At 39.8% G+C, this 13,840-nt stretch overlaps 1 protein-coding gene across 3 annotated transcripts in view; it reads left to right on the top strand.

Annotated features, from left to right (window-relative positions):
* The window catches only part of DLG2 (discs large MAGUK scaffold protein 2), a 911,187-nt gene that overhangs the window by 274,739 nt on the left and 622,608 nt on the right, over positions 1–13,840 (top strand). The window contains exon 1 of one of the 3 annotated variants that reach the window (XM_031066022.1): positions 262–735. The exons of 1 other annotated variant lie outside the window; for it this stretch is intronic. In XM_031066022.1, coding sequence (XP_030921882.1) covers positions 634–735 — 102 coding nt within the window. In that variant the 5' untranslated portion in view covers positions 262–633. Of the gene's footprint in view, positions 1–261; positions 736–13,840 lie in introns of those variants that run through there. One more of the 3 variants, XM_031066023.1, reaches the window with a different exon arrangement.

Raw genomic sequence — 13,840 nt, 5'->3', positions numbered from 1 at the left:
ATCTGGGGAAAGCAAAGGTCATCGCTTCTCTGGAGTTGCGACTGATTTGATTCTTTTTCACGGGGAGGCGCTGGGAAGGGAATCCTTACTGGAATGCATATTGATAAAGGCTGAGGATCCTGGCTTCTTAGATAAGTCATTTTTTTCTCTTCTCTCCACACTATGACTATGTATTGCAGCAACTCACTGGCTTTTTACCAAATCAGGAGCTGCAGTATTTTTCTTCCGATGGAATAATTTCAGCCCACTTCAGCTAGCATGACAATCTTATGTGATTGTTATGAGTAGGCGTTTACATCCTTTTACATGCTAATACTGCCACACCTGCTAGTCCCCCTCATTTCCATTTCTCTCTCTTTTTTTCCTTTTTATCTTTTTTTTTTTTTTTTGCCGATGTAAAAACTAATTTCCCAGAGGAAGGGAAATCCTGAGATCCGTGATCGTTGTTGCATCGTTGATTCACCAGCAAAGAAGGGGATGGCTGAATGGGACCCAGGTAGAGATTCAAGCAGGCTGCTTCTGACCAGCAAGAGGAAAGCTAGCTGTTGAGCAGCATATGTTGCCACTCCATGTGCTGTGTTAGCTACTTGTTTTCAGCCTTCAGTAGGCTGCCACTACTGCAGCACTAAAGGAATGTGCCCTATTGTTAAAAATCCTGACTGCTTTACACCAATGATTTGCCACTGCAAAGTTGCATGCACCAACAACACTTTATCGTTGATGTTTGGATGCAAGGTAGGATGTGGTTAATGTATTTAAATGCATGCTGTAACTCCTTTGAATATCTGTGCTGTTTAATTTCGTGTCTGACTAGAGATTTCAGTGCAAATTGCGATCCGTTGGCTATAAATTAGGGCTTACAGCCGGCATGCTTTAAAGGTTAGAGGAAAAAAAATCAGAAGTAAAGCTTTCTTATTTCCCAGGGTTATACCAGCAGAGATTTACACGGGAGAATTACGGATTATGAAGCATTTGTTTTAGAGTTGATTGTATACTTAGCTAACAGTGCTAAGATTGCTAAACCACTACTCTGCTATTTGCCTGGCTTTATTGATTTGGATGTGTATACTGTTATTACAAAAACACAATCCAGCAAGACTGAATGTATTTTTTTCCATTTATATTGCTGACATGGTTTTTAACCAGAAGAGCAATACTGAAGTATACAATCCTGCCCTTCTCTGTAAGAAAGAATAAAGTAAGCTCCCGATCCCATTTTTAGGTCTAGAGGAATATCTTTAAGTGTTTTCTTCTAGGGACTGGACAATAATTTAATTTTCCATTTAAATTTAAATCATAAGGTGGCGCAGTTAGCCAGAGAAGTTTTTTCCTGGCTGTGTAATGCAACCCCATCCCAATTTTTTTAACAATGGTGTTGGATTGGACTATATTTTCCCCCACATACATCCTGGCTTGATGTTTGAGTATAACCAATGTTTGTTATTATACTGAAATAATTCAGAACTCGTGGCATGTTTTTAAAACTTACTGTCTTTGGGGAAAAAGTTTGGTTCTTGGATCACTGGGTCAAACATAATGATTTTACAGGGGGGTTACATATTTTGTCCCATTCCTTTTCCTTGCTCTCCTTAAATACTGGATGATATTAAAACTGTTCCTCTGTGTCTAAATAGAGTAGGAAATGAGCAGTTACATTAAAAATAATAGTGTCAGTAATTACTTAAAATCTTTAACTTCATATTTGAACTTTGCTAATCCTCAAAAATAGCTAAACTGCAAAAATAAAATTTTAGTTATACAGTCCACAAACTAGGGAACACAGTATGCTTTGTGAGTTCCTGTGTGACAGAGTAGCCTAAATAAAATGAAAAGACTTTATGGACTAGGTTATAGATGACTCAATGCTGCCTAAACATCTATCAGCTAGAAGTTAATGACAGCTTATGTATTGCTTGGGGTAATACCCTAACTCAAACGTGGTTATAGTCAAACACAAATTATTTGTGTACCTTCTGCTTTTCCTCTACCTATGGCCTGCCTATATGTCTGGTTACTTGAGGCTTTCTTGAATGAAAGTTTCTTGTTTCTTCCCTTCTGTTCTAAATAGGTAAAAATATGTTCTATTAGTGAAAGGGTTATAATTTAATTGCTGTGTCATGATGCCACTAGTGATATAAATAGCATTAAGAGTTTGTCAGTTCAGAAGCTTTTTTAATTTGCATTTTTTTAAAGATTTTTTTTTTTACTTTAACTTTCAAACCTTAAGTCCTCTTGTTTCCAAATGTTAAATTCTAATTCATATAGGTAAATTCTTAATCAGGGGAAATTAAATATAAGCCACCCTTCTACAAAGGTAGGCCAGTGGCCTAGGGACTAATATCCAATTTGTATTCCTGCATGTAAGCATGATTTTCAAAGGATATTCTTTGATGCACTTAAGTTCTTTCAAGATTTTCAGATCCTGTTAGTAGGAAGCAAGAGAACAAAAATCATAAATTCCAAACTTTTTTCCCCCCTCATCTTTCTTTAGTGCTTCAGGCTCATTACATTAGTCAACGTCAATGTTTTATCTTCTTGTGGTGATGTATTAACTACTTCTCAAATGAAATGTGGATGTGTGGGATAGTGATCATTTTCAGGGAGATGAAAAGGAGTACAAGTGAACTTATTTATCTTGGGCTGGTTCAACACATGTCCAATTAGTTCCCTTTGATACCACCATCAAGCATGCACGAGGTACACTGGTAAGTGTACAGAAATCACCTCACTTCAAAGAGCTTTTTCTCATTTTTCTTTGTTCTGCAGCCTGTATATGAATTCATGACTTCTTTGCTCTGGACACTTCTATTTCTAGATTTATGGGTGCAGATCCATTGTTAACAGCCAAAGAAGTGTGAATAAGAAGTAAGACTGTTTCTTTTTAGGAGAAGTTTTAGTCATGTGGCATGAAGTCATGGATCTAAGCATGCTCACAATATTATGACTTCTAGAATCACGTGGTTCTTTAACACAGGAAAGTTTAATATCCTGAAATGACACTTTGTATTCTGGGTGACAGAGGAGAAAATAGGTCCTCAGAGTGTAATATCTAGATAGTGGAATAGACATCAGAGGAATTCAAAGTAGGCAAATATTTCCTAGTGCTAAAAAACTGACTCCTTTCAAAAGGACAAGGCAAGTTGCAGTATTGCTTACACTTTTGATTTGCAGTTTTTAATTTTGTATTACATGTGGACTTCTTTTTCCTATGGTCAGAGAAGTAAGTGAGACAAATGCACCACCTCAGAACCATCACACCCATTTTATCATTTCCCCATGCAATAGTTTTACTGTCTTCTCATTCCTAGCAGGTGGTGCCAGGGAATTAGTGTGGTGGGGCAGGAAGAGGGTGCACATCCTACCACATCATAGAAGGTGTGGAGGAGCTCTCACTGTGCCTGTGGGAAGCTTTGCTTGTCAGCTTGATTTCCCAGTGATGTCCAGTTTTATGATCCTTGACGTTGAAACTGCAAAGAATTCAGAGAAGTTTAATTTTAAAGATGGGTCAGTGCCTACCTGAATTGTCACAATTGCACTTTACCCATTTGAAGACTTGTTCAGTTTCTAGTAGGGAAGTACCCATGTTCCCATCACAGCAGTGCAGAGCTGAAGCAGAAACAGGATAAGCAGGTTGTAAAACACAGCCCTCAGGTGCCAGGAGGTGCTGTGCAGCACTGTCTTGTTCACAAGCCTGCAGGGCTGGCACATGACTGCCTCTCCCCTGAGTCCTTAAGCTCCACAGCTACTGGACGGATTGATGTCCGCAGATTGAAGGAAGGCTTGTGTGTAAGACCGGCCCATGTTTGTGGATCTCCATTGAGAGGAGTGCATGGGCAGATACCAGATTCTCACTGAAGATGCTGAAACTTAAATGCATGCTAAAATGTCAGTATATGCTTACTCACTTTGCTGAACTGTTTGTTCAGTATTGCAGAAGAGTTATCTTCTGCCTCTCAATATCCTGTTCATTTTGCTCTTATTAAGAGTGCTGGGAAGGATTTCAGGTTGACTGATATGTTTCTTAAATTATATTTCAGTCACAGTTCTGGCTCTCAGATGGAAGTGTTATTCTGCCTTACCTCTTTTACTTCTCTATATTGAAAATAGATACTGAGGATATTCCAGTGACTTTTCTGTTTGTTGACCTTGACCAGCTATTTTGATTAATCCTACTTTCTTTTTGATTTAGGTTTATTTTTATATCTGTCCTAGCATAATTTAATTTCTTTTTAAAGGGATAAGTTATACTTACCTCTCTTCCCTGTCTCCTTTCTTTCCTCCTCGCACATTTATTACAACCAGTCCTCCAGCAAAACAGCTGGTTTTCATAGGGTTTTTCCTACTATTTCTCAGTTTTAGCTGAAACAGCCAAATAGTGACATATTCCACTATCCAAGATGAGGATGCAAGTAAACCCACTTGTTTCTTCAACTGCCAGAACTTCTATGTTTTGAAAAATTATTGGAATGCAGAAGATTTTATTATTAAGACAAACATTGAGTAGTATTACTGAATATCTTGACATTCCTATTTATTATTTTCATAATTATCAAACTGTTAGAAAACTAGTAGTTTTCTGTACTGGTATTATTAGCCTTTTAAGAAATTCTGGTGAGTCACTTAGTTCTTAATTGAGAATATTCTCTGTATTGTCATAATTTACATCTGGCTACTGTAAGGAGTAGCAGTTTGAGATGACAGGAAGGTACTTTTCCAACTAGGTATGATCCATAGCAGACCTGCTTAAGGCCTTGCATGCTTTAGCTTCTTGATGTACCCACAGAACTGAAGTGCAATGGATGCAACTAGATAGAACATACACTCAAATTCCGAATGTTTTTTGACAATAATCTCCCAGCCCTGCCCATGTAGCTGTTATTTTTTTTGCATTACAGAGTAGGCTTGGGGTGGGGAAACAGGATGCCTTTTTGATGAAACTAAGCAGAAACACACCAAATGTTCTGCAAAATCTTGCATATATTCAGCTTATAAAAGCAGATTAACACTATTTCAAAGGAAAACCCAAAACACAGGTGTGATGCTGTGATTGAGCCCTTCTTATCAGCTCTTCGTTCTGTGAATCCATTCATGCTGCTTGCTGATGTGTACCTAACCTCTGACTCCACTGATGTATTTAATTTCTGATTTTTTGGGGGCCAGACCTGGAGAGATGGAAAAATGCAATACATCCATGGTCATGCTGACTTCTGTGATCCATCTGTAGAGACTGGTATATTGTATAGGGTTCCAGAACCCTCTTGAAAGAGTTTGCTGCCTATTCATGGACAATCAGCAGAGTAAGTCAACTGGAACATTGCTGCCGCTTGCTATGCATAACATTGTCAGCAGCACTGAGAAACCTACTTCCATGAGTAATTCTTGTTAGGCTACTGTGGTGTTTAAATAAAAGTGCTCAGCAATAGAAGGAACTGCAGAAGAGATGCAGCATTGCCATTGGCAAGAGGCTCTGAGCATGATCACTTGAGTCACAGAGGATTTGTGCATTAGTGCACAATGCTTACAGCAGGGAGAGTTTTCTTCTCTGGCATTACATTTATGCAAGCTGGACATGGGGTGTAAACCCAAGCAAATTTACCTGGCTGTATCTTTTTATTTCTGTCAGGCATTCTCTAACTCCTTGCGCTCCACCACTTCTGGCTGAAGAAGAAGTGGTAGCTCTCCAGCAGTTCCCACCCATCATCAATGACTGTGGGGAAAGAACGACTGCACATTTTATTCAAAAGCCACCAGTCTGAGGTTTTCTGAGTACTAAGTAGCAGTTTGTGAGGCTGTGGGATCCTGTCAGAAACTCCTCCCAGTATTGAAAAATGTATAAAGTGGATCCTACTCTTCAGAACTTTTTGTTTCCCACCACTGAGGAGCACTGAGAGGAACTCTGGTATCAGAGAAAACTGTGACTTTGTACATGATCCTTAGTTTCTTAACTTGAACTCAGCACAGATGCTGCAGAAATTGAGATTTCAGGAAACACACGATGGCAGAAGCCTAAGGAGAAGGTAGGAGGCAGCAGCAGGAAGGTTCAGGTGGGGCAGGTGGACAAAATGACGCAAGGCAAGAGGATGCAGAGAGACCAGCTTAGGGGTAGGATAAGAAAGCAGTGGCCTGGGCAAGAGTCCTGAGGAGGCAAGCTGAGAAGGAAGCTGGTGAGGTCTGGCTAGATTGTAAATGGTAAAAAAGTTGTATAGTGAATCTTCTGAAATTTTGGGCTTATGCCCTCAATCACACAGGAGTTACTGAGTCAGGGAATGCAAACAAGTGTGACCATTTTATCTTATTGGAGTGAGTTCACTTGCCAGCTATCACCCACTGGAACTGGCCAACATCTGGGAGGGAAATGCTGAGGCATTTCTCAAGCATCAAGATCAGGTCTTAAAAATGTGTTTGTATGAAGGTACTGTGTTTCACTTTCTGCCACTGTTGTGTCCACAAGCTCCCTGTACACTGTAACAGAAATGGGTGGCAGGTGGGAGATACCCTGAGACAATTTAAATTAAGAAAACAATGCTGAAAGTGGCTTTTTAAAATTAAGGTGTCTTGTTTTGGTTTTTTAAAAGTTTTGTACCCCGAAAGAATGTTCTATTGAAGGTGAGATCCCCAATCCCTGCATCATTTTGAATCAATGGGTTTTTTTCCCACATTTTGCCAGGATATCTTTCTAGCTGCCACCAGCAGCTGGATGCTGGGCTGGATGGCTCACAGTGCTTGTTGTCACAGAATCATAGGATGGTTTCTGCTGGAGGGGACTTTAAAGTATCACCTAGTTCCAGCCCCATCTTGTCATGTTGTCTTTGTTGTCATTACAAGTAATTCTCTGGTAGTGCAGCAGTGGAGTCTGATATTCACCACTCCAAATTACTTATAATTCCCCTGGAGCCAAAAGGACACAGTGAATGCCCTCTGGACTGTGCCTTTGACCATACAGCCATAGTGGGAAAAGGGTTTGTTTCTTCAGCTAGCAATAAAGAGGACCTGAATGTTGTGGTTCTTAAGTACTGCAATAAAATTTACCTATGGAAAAAGTAGGGCAGGAGGCACATAGCTAAGGGTTACTGAACACATGGAAGAAGTTCAGAGTTTTCTCAGACACTTAAATTTTTTAATGTATTTTTGCTTCACATTATACATAATAATTACGTAAAATGAGGTAGTTTCAAATATAAATGACTTGGTGTGCAGCTACATGAGCTGCTTGATTTTGCAAACTAATTATTGACTAAGAGAGGGATATATATAGGCATTCATCTTAGCTGTAAGAGATGTCATAGAAGAGAATGGTGATAAAGAAGTGTTATATAAATATATTTAAGTGATAATAGCAATAGAACTGAAAACTGTCACTGAACAGTTCTCCTGATCTTTGAAAAGTAGCTTTTATGTTTCCAGTGTAGCTGTCAGAAATATTCTCATTATTAAAAAATATATATTTATTGCTTTCACTTTTCTGATTCTGTTTCCTTCAGCTTTAAGCATTTGCTATAGAATTAATAAACATGAAGGACAGGATTTCTCAAGAAAGCCTAGCTGGGGGCTGTGCTGAATGTAATGGAAACCTCAATGAGAAGATTACTGATGGGAATTCCTCTGACTCCCTGTAGAAGTTAATGATCTGAAATCCCAGGAGACATGGCACAGAATGATCTGATGAAGTATTAAGGCAGTTTGAGCTATTCTTTTGAGTCATTTGGCTCTTGAGTGTTCTGAGAAGTAAAAGGGAAGTAAAAATTGGGAAGTAAAAATCTTCACCCAGCTTCAATAAGGAATGGCACCCATTAGCTACTCAAATGATCCCCACCAAGCCAGAAAAGCAGGTTTTCTGGGAGACTGACTCTCAGTAAACAAGACAGTTTTTCATTTTTTCCTTAAACTGACATTTCAAAAACCTTGGTTCTGAGAATCCTGACAGATTGTTTTGGGGAGATTTCCTTTAGGAGATGCTGGCAGCTGTTCAGTGTAATTAAGATAAAATATGCTAAATATGAATGTTCAGAAAGTCGTAAGGTGCTGTCAGCACCAAAGTCCACACAGTGAATCACCTGGAGGCTCTGTGGATGTGTCTGATGTGGTAAAGAGCCTGTGCCAACATGCAGTTGCCTGAGAAGGAATGTAGGCACATCACTTACTTGCAGGATGTAAGCTCATCCCCTATGGAAACAGGCTTGAAACTTCAGGCCTTGGACCAGCTGCCAGTATTTAGAATATACCTATATTTCTAAGAAAAGGAGGACTAATGATTATACTCAAGTACTCAATTCCTGATTTTCCATATTGAAAAATTGTTAGATATTTCCCTGGGTTGAATTTTGTGATGATCTCAAGCTCTTTCAAGACAATTTGTAGATGTGGCTAGAAGGATTGTTCACTCCAGGAACTTCTTCCAAGAGGGAGTATGGATGAGACTGCATCAGGGGAGATTACTTGCAGCCTACAGGCAAAACCCATTCTTTTATCTTCAAACACATCCCACCGCTGCCCTTTGCCTTTTGGTGACATTTGAGAGCATGAAACACATCTTGTGTTCATTTATTAAAGATGCTACTTTAGTAGCAACATGGATGTGGGCCTCTCCCAACCACTTGGCCTGAGAACCAAGGGTCATGCTGAGAAACAGGTGCATTTAGCATAGTTGATGTAGCATAAGGGCTCAGTCATGATCCCACCACTCTGATCTCTGATCTTGAAAAATGAAACCAGTCGGTCAGATTTAATCTCACCATAACAGCTCTGTCAGGCTGGGTTCATCTGGACCTGTGACCACCACACATGTGACAGTCCACCTGAAATGTACCCAGGTATTCTGGGCTAGAGGTCTGAGCCCAAAACTGTGAGAAACTTGTCCTGAACTCAGAGACCCTGTGCCCAGCACAGAGAGGTGCTCCACCCTCCAATACTTCCCATCCTAGCTACTTAAACACTTAACCTTTACCAGTCACAGGTGCTTCAAGTAGGAAGAGGAGTTTAAATTCAGAGAATTAAAATATTTCATAGATAAAAAAGGCATTTAAATGAGAAATGCAGTCTTGCCTACCACCTTGTAAGGCTTATAACAATGCCCTGTGAACAGTATATTGTTAAACTGTGTTAGTCCTGGCCCTTACCCTATTTTTATCAGAGGTATTGTCAGCTAGCAGTGAGATGACTTGGACTTTGTACACATCCCAGGGAAATCCCAGTCTGTGTAAAACATAGTTCCGTAAGAGGAGAGTCACCGCCATAAAACATTGAGAAAATAGACTGAGCCAGAGACGGTTCTGTGACCTTGATTTAGGACAGGGAATGGGAACTCCTTATTTCTATTCCTGGCTCTCACATAGAATTCCTGTTGTGGCCTGAGGAAAATTGTGCCTTGCATCTCTTTCTAGAAAATCAAGTTGGTAATACCTGCCTCAGAGGAGTATTGAGAATTAATAGTTATTGTGTGTAAACAGCACTGAAATGAAATGAACCATGTAAATACAATTGGTTTAAGGACCAACATAAACTCATGGTTAGGCAAAGACAGGGAGGATATAAGTGAAAATGGAATTACCTTATTGAAAATCAAAGTATCTCCTCCTTGGTTTTTTTTTCCTGAGTCCCTCTTTCCACTCTATTTCTTTCAGGTACACCTTGAAATACTATTACTCATCCTGTTTTTTAGGTTCTTCCTCCAGGTCTGAGGTTTCCCATCCCCTCTTTTTCCCCATATCAGATTGTTGTAGATGATTTGCAAGTCCCTGCAAAAGTGGATTTGAAAAGAAAGTGCTGACAGGCTCTTATCTCCACCCATCCAAGATAGTGCTACTATTGTCTAATTTATTATATAAAATTGCTGAAGGGAAGAAGTGATTTCCAGAGCTCTGGCTGAGTTTTTTATTTTGCAAAGATTACTTAAAAATAGTCATAGGGGGGATGATACACGAGTAAGGAAGCTGAAAAGCAGATGAATGTACACCTGCTGCAAGGAGGCAAATCGGTAACTGTATCATGCAAATCTTGTGAGTGTTCAGGAATTGTGGTTAGGCTGATCACTAGGAGGGACATTCAGCCCAGTTCAGAGGGCCATGTGGCTCTCAAACTGCACATTATATCCCAGGTTCTGCAGTCTACAATAAATTAAGCAAAATGCTGTAGAGCTGCATGAAATTCAGGACGCAACAATCTACATAGCTGGGAGGAAAGGTCTTTTCAATGGTCCTGTAGCAGTGTTTTGCACTGTACCTATGAAATATACTTTTCCTGCTTGTTTCTTTCCCTTGTCTGTGCCAGTCTTTCTGCTCAGGTTCCTGGTCCTTAGCTTAAGAAAGATAATAAATTAGCTGTGTAGGAACTAAACACTTGACAGCATAAGAAAGCATAGGCTATTTTTGCACTGGCAAAATTAACCACGGACTAATATTTCATACACAGTAGTTTGGGGTATAAAATAACCAGGACAGTATGTTTTCATAAGACAAAGTTTGGTGATACGTTTTAAAACATGTATTCCTTCCCAGAACAATTAAGAAAACTCAAGAGAGGAGGTGAGAGCAGAGGAGGGAGAAGAAGTTGACCTAGAAAATGCACTTGCGGGTCTAATTTTGTGTGTATGTACGTATTACAGAGGAGATTGTTGCACCACCTCCTCAAAGCCCTGGTGTTTTGCACTCTTTACTATATGCATCAACCCCCACGTGAGTTCCAGACATGCAGGCCTTTAATTTTTCAGCATTAAGGGTATGTCTTTTCAGTGCTTGAAGATCACAGCCCTGTAAAGGTGTTGGAAGTGAGGAGACAGAGAGGGAATAGAGGCTATATGAGAGAAACTTTCATGTTGGAACTCAGTACATCCCTCTGGGTGTCCAGAGTTGCCGAGGACCCCGCGGGGGGGGCTCGGAGACCCTGGCACACAGCCCAGAGCACCTGCAGGTTTGATTTTGACCTGTGGAGCAAATTACCAGCTTTGTATGAGGACCTGAAAGTCTCAGAAGTTTAAATAGTATAATAATAAAATTATCACAGGGTGAAAATGTTGATTTTAGGATTTTTGGTATGGGGGTTATGGGGACAAGATGGAGGAACTTGGGCATGTCTAGCCTTTCTTCTTCTTCATCTTGGTCTCCATTTTCTGCTGTGATGCTGGCACTTTGGGATTGGTTTACAATAGAAGTTACTGTCTAACATAGGTGATAGGTATTGGAAAGTAATTGTAAATATGTTATACGTAGTTTGTAGTATAAAAGGACAACACCGCCTCGGGGAGGGTCAGAGTGCTTTGGCTGCCTTGCTGAGCAGATCTCGACTGGGCAGAAAGAAAATTTTATAGATAAGAATTAATAAACAACTTCAAGACCAAAAACCAAAGAGCTCTGACTCGTTCTTCAGATGCGTGGGCCAAAACAGTGACCTTTTGCACATCTCAGGGCAGCAATTAACAACCAAAATCCTGAGACTTTCAGAGGATTGCAAGATCTGGTTATGAAGCAAGAGGTTTTATACTGAAAGTGCTCTTGTTGTAGGGCCTTCAGGCTTGCTTCCTCATGTCAGGTACAGCTGCTGGGATAGGGGAACAGCATCTTCATCACAGAGCTGGGACTTGAACCTCCAGCTATTGCTCCTTGTGTTGGAGGCAGCTTCCTAAAACAGAGGTTTAATTTGTTGTCTACGACTGCCTAATCTGAGTGGATCTGATGTATAAATCTCTTACTGATACTAGCTTGCGCCACTTTTTGCATTAGCAACAACTACTTTCCCTTGCAATTGGAATCAGAACTTTGTGTGCTGAGCCAGAGAACTGGAGATGCTCTCAAACTAATCCACATTCTGCGTGCAAACACCAGCTGTTTCTTGACTGTTTTTATTCACCAGGAGGACCAGCATAGGGCTCCATGAGTTAATAAAGTTTCTGTTATTAGATGAGAATTAGTTGTCCTGTAGTCTGATGAGTTTTCTTCTACTGTCTTCAGTTATTCAGAAAAGAAAGGAGTGCAGATAGGAATGGGTCATCTCACATCGTAAGAACGCATCAAAGTAATCTCCAGAATCTTAGAAATGGTGATTGGAAAGAACCTCTATAAATGACCTCATCCAAACTTCACGGAAATCAGGAGAAATGAGAGGTAATTTAGCATGCAGCCAGACACCTCACTTTGCAGAGGTTTGGGTTTTAAGTAATGCCAGGTGAAATATCACTGCAGCTAAAACATAAGGAAATATGGGAAGCATAAACCAGAGTTTAAAACTAGAGAAAGGAAGTTGGCAGTTCTGAATGTTGCTCCCTGTTCTTCCATTGATCTAATAAACATGTGTAGGAAGTTGATTTGCCCTGTGCTGATTAAAGCTGGGAGTGTTGCCAGGGACCAGGATGGTAGGGGCTTCTGTCTCCTTTTATGCCTGCATTTATGAGTTCAGGAAGAGTTTTTGGGTCTCTAAGGTCAAGATCCTTGAGATAATTAGGTACCAGCCCTCTTGGCTTTTGACAGGAATTAAGTACCTCCTAAGGATCTACCCATGCAGAATTTCTTTTTCTCCAGTGCTTCCTTTATTCAGCCTTTGCCTTATTTCCTCCTTTGCTTTACTTCTCCAATATGCATATCTGCCTTCTCTGCTGTTCCTGGCTCTTAAAATTCGCTGTTAGACCCCAGGTCAGTTGATGTGGTTGGTTTGGGTAGGGAAGGTAGAAGGGCACTCCTGGAGAGACTCGCAGATAGGAATAGGGATATGTGTCCATAACCTGTCATATATATGGACATGCAAACAAGCAGGTCACTAAACTCTGCCCTTACCTGGTAGATTAGTAATACTCCCACTCTTAGTTCTGAAACTTTGGTGACTCTAGGCCTTGGATGATGGTGGGTGGATGGGAGAAGTGGAATGTCTGTTTAAGGCTGTAAACTGCATTTGAAAGTGTCAAAAATGTTTGTGATGCAGAGTCTATTTGCCTTATATAGAAAATTCATGTTGTCACATCCCTGAAAGTTCTTATGCAAGATTAAGAAGTCAAACAGGTCTCTGAATGCTGCAGTAAATAACAACATGACTTGTTGTCAAAACCCTAATAAGTTAAATCTAGATGATGTATTTTAAGCATTTCTTTTTTAAGAAGGCATTAACTCCTTGAATTAATTGCAACTAAAATTAAAATAAGGCAAGAAAAGGGACCAGATTCTGCTTTTATTTTCCTGCATAATTTATTTCTCTAGTTAGATGATGAGAAGCTGATGCAGAGACACAGACTGATATTGTGCTGTAGTGAAATACCTCCATGTTAGTAATTCCAGATTTGGCTAAATCTTGTAAATGACTGATTTAAAGACCAAGGCACAGCACTTAATAAGACTCTATTCCTTTGTGAGTTTAGCTGCAGAAATTATGATTAGGACATTTTATTGAGTTGCTTTTCTCAGACCTCAGTCAGACTTGGTATGTAAAGAAATGTGGTTATTTTGTCTGAACATATTGATGTCTTTTGAAGTGGCACAAAACCCTGTCTTCTCTTGCTTTTCCTATCAAAAAATATCTCCACAAAGCATCAAATGAGTATTAAGTATAACACTACATGTGCCCCCTGGTATCTGTTGGATTTTAGTTTAATTTAGGGCACAAAATATACCAAACAGAACTACTGCAGTCATGAATTAGGTAGCTCTTTTGAGTACAAGTCACAGTTTGCAAAACTGATAAATTAGAGTAAACACAGTATTTCATTGGTGTTCCTTAGCTATTATATTGTTATCTTCTGCATGTGAATAGAAGTTCTGATAATCTTCATTCACCAATTGCAAAGCAAAACTCGTTTTCCTGTTGTGACTAATGTGGAAGCATTTCTTTTCACTCAAAAAGACTGCCGTGTACTGCAAAGAAT

Source organism: Geospiza fortis, unplaced genomic scaffold, assembly GCF_000277835.1.
Source record: "Geospiza fortis unplaced genomic scaffold, GeoFor_1.0 scaffold16, whole genome shotgun sequence".
Lineage (NCBI taxonomy): Eukaryota > Metazoa > Chordata > Aves > Passeriformes > Thraupidae > Geospiza > Geospiza fortis.
This window is presented reverse-complemented; position numbering and strand designations above follow the sequence as displayed.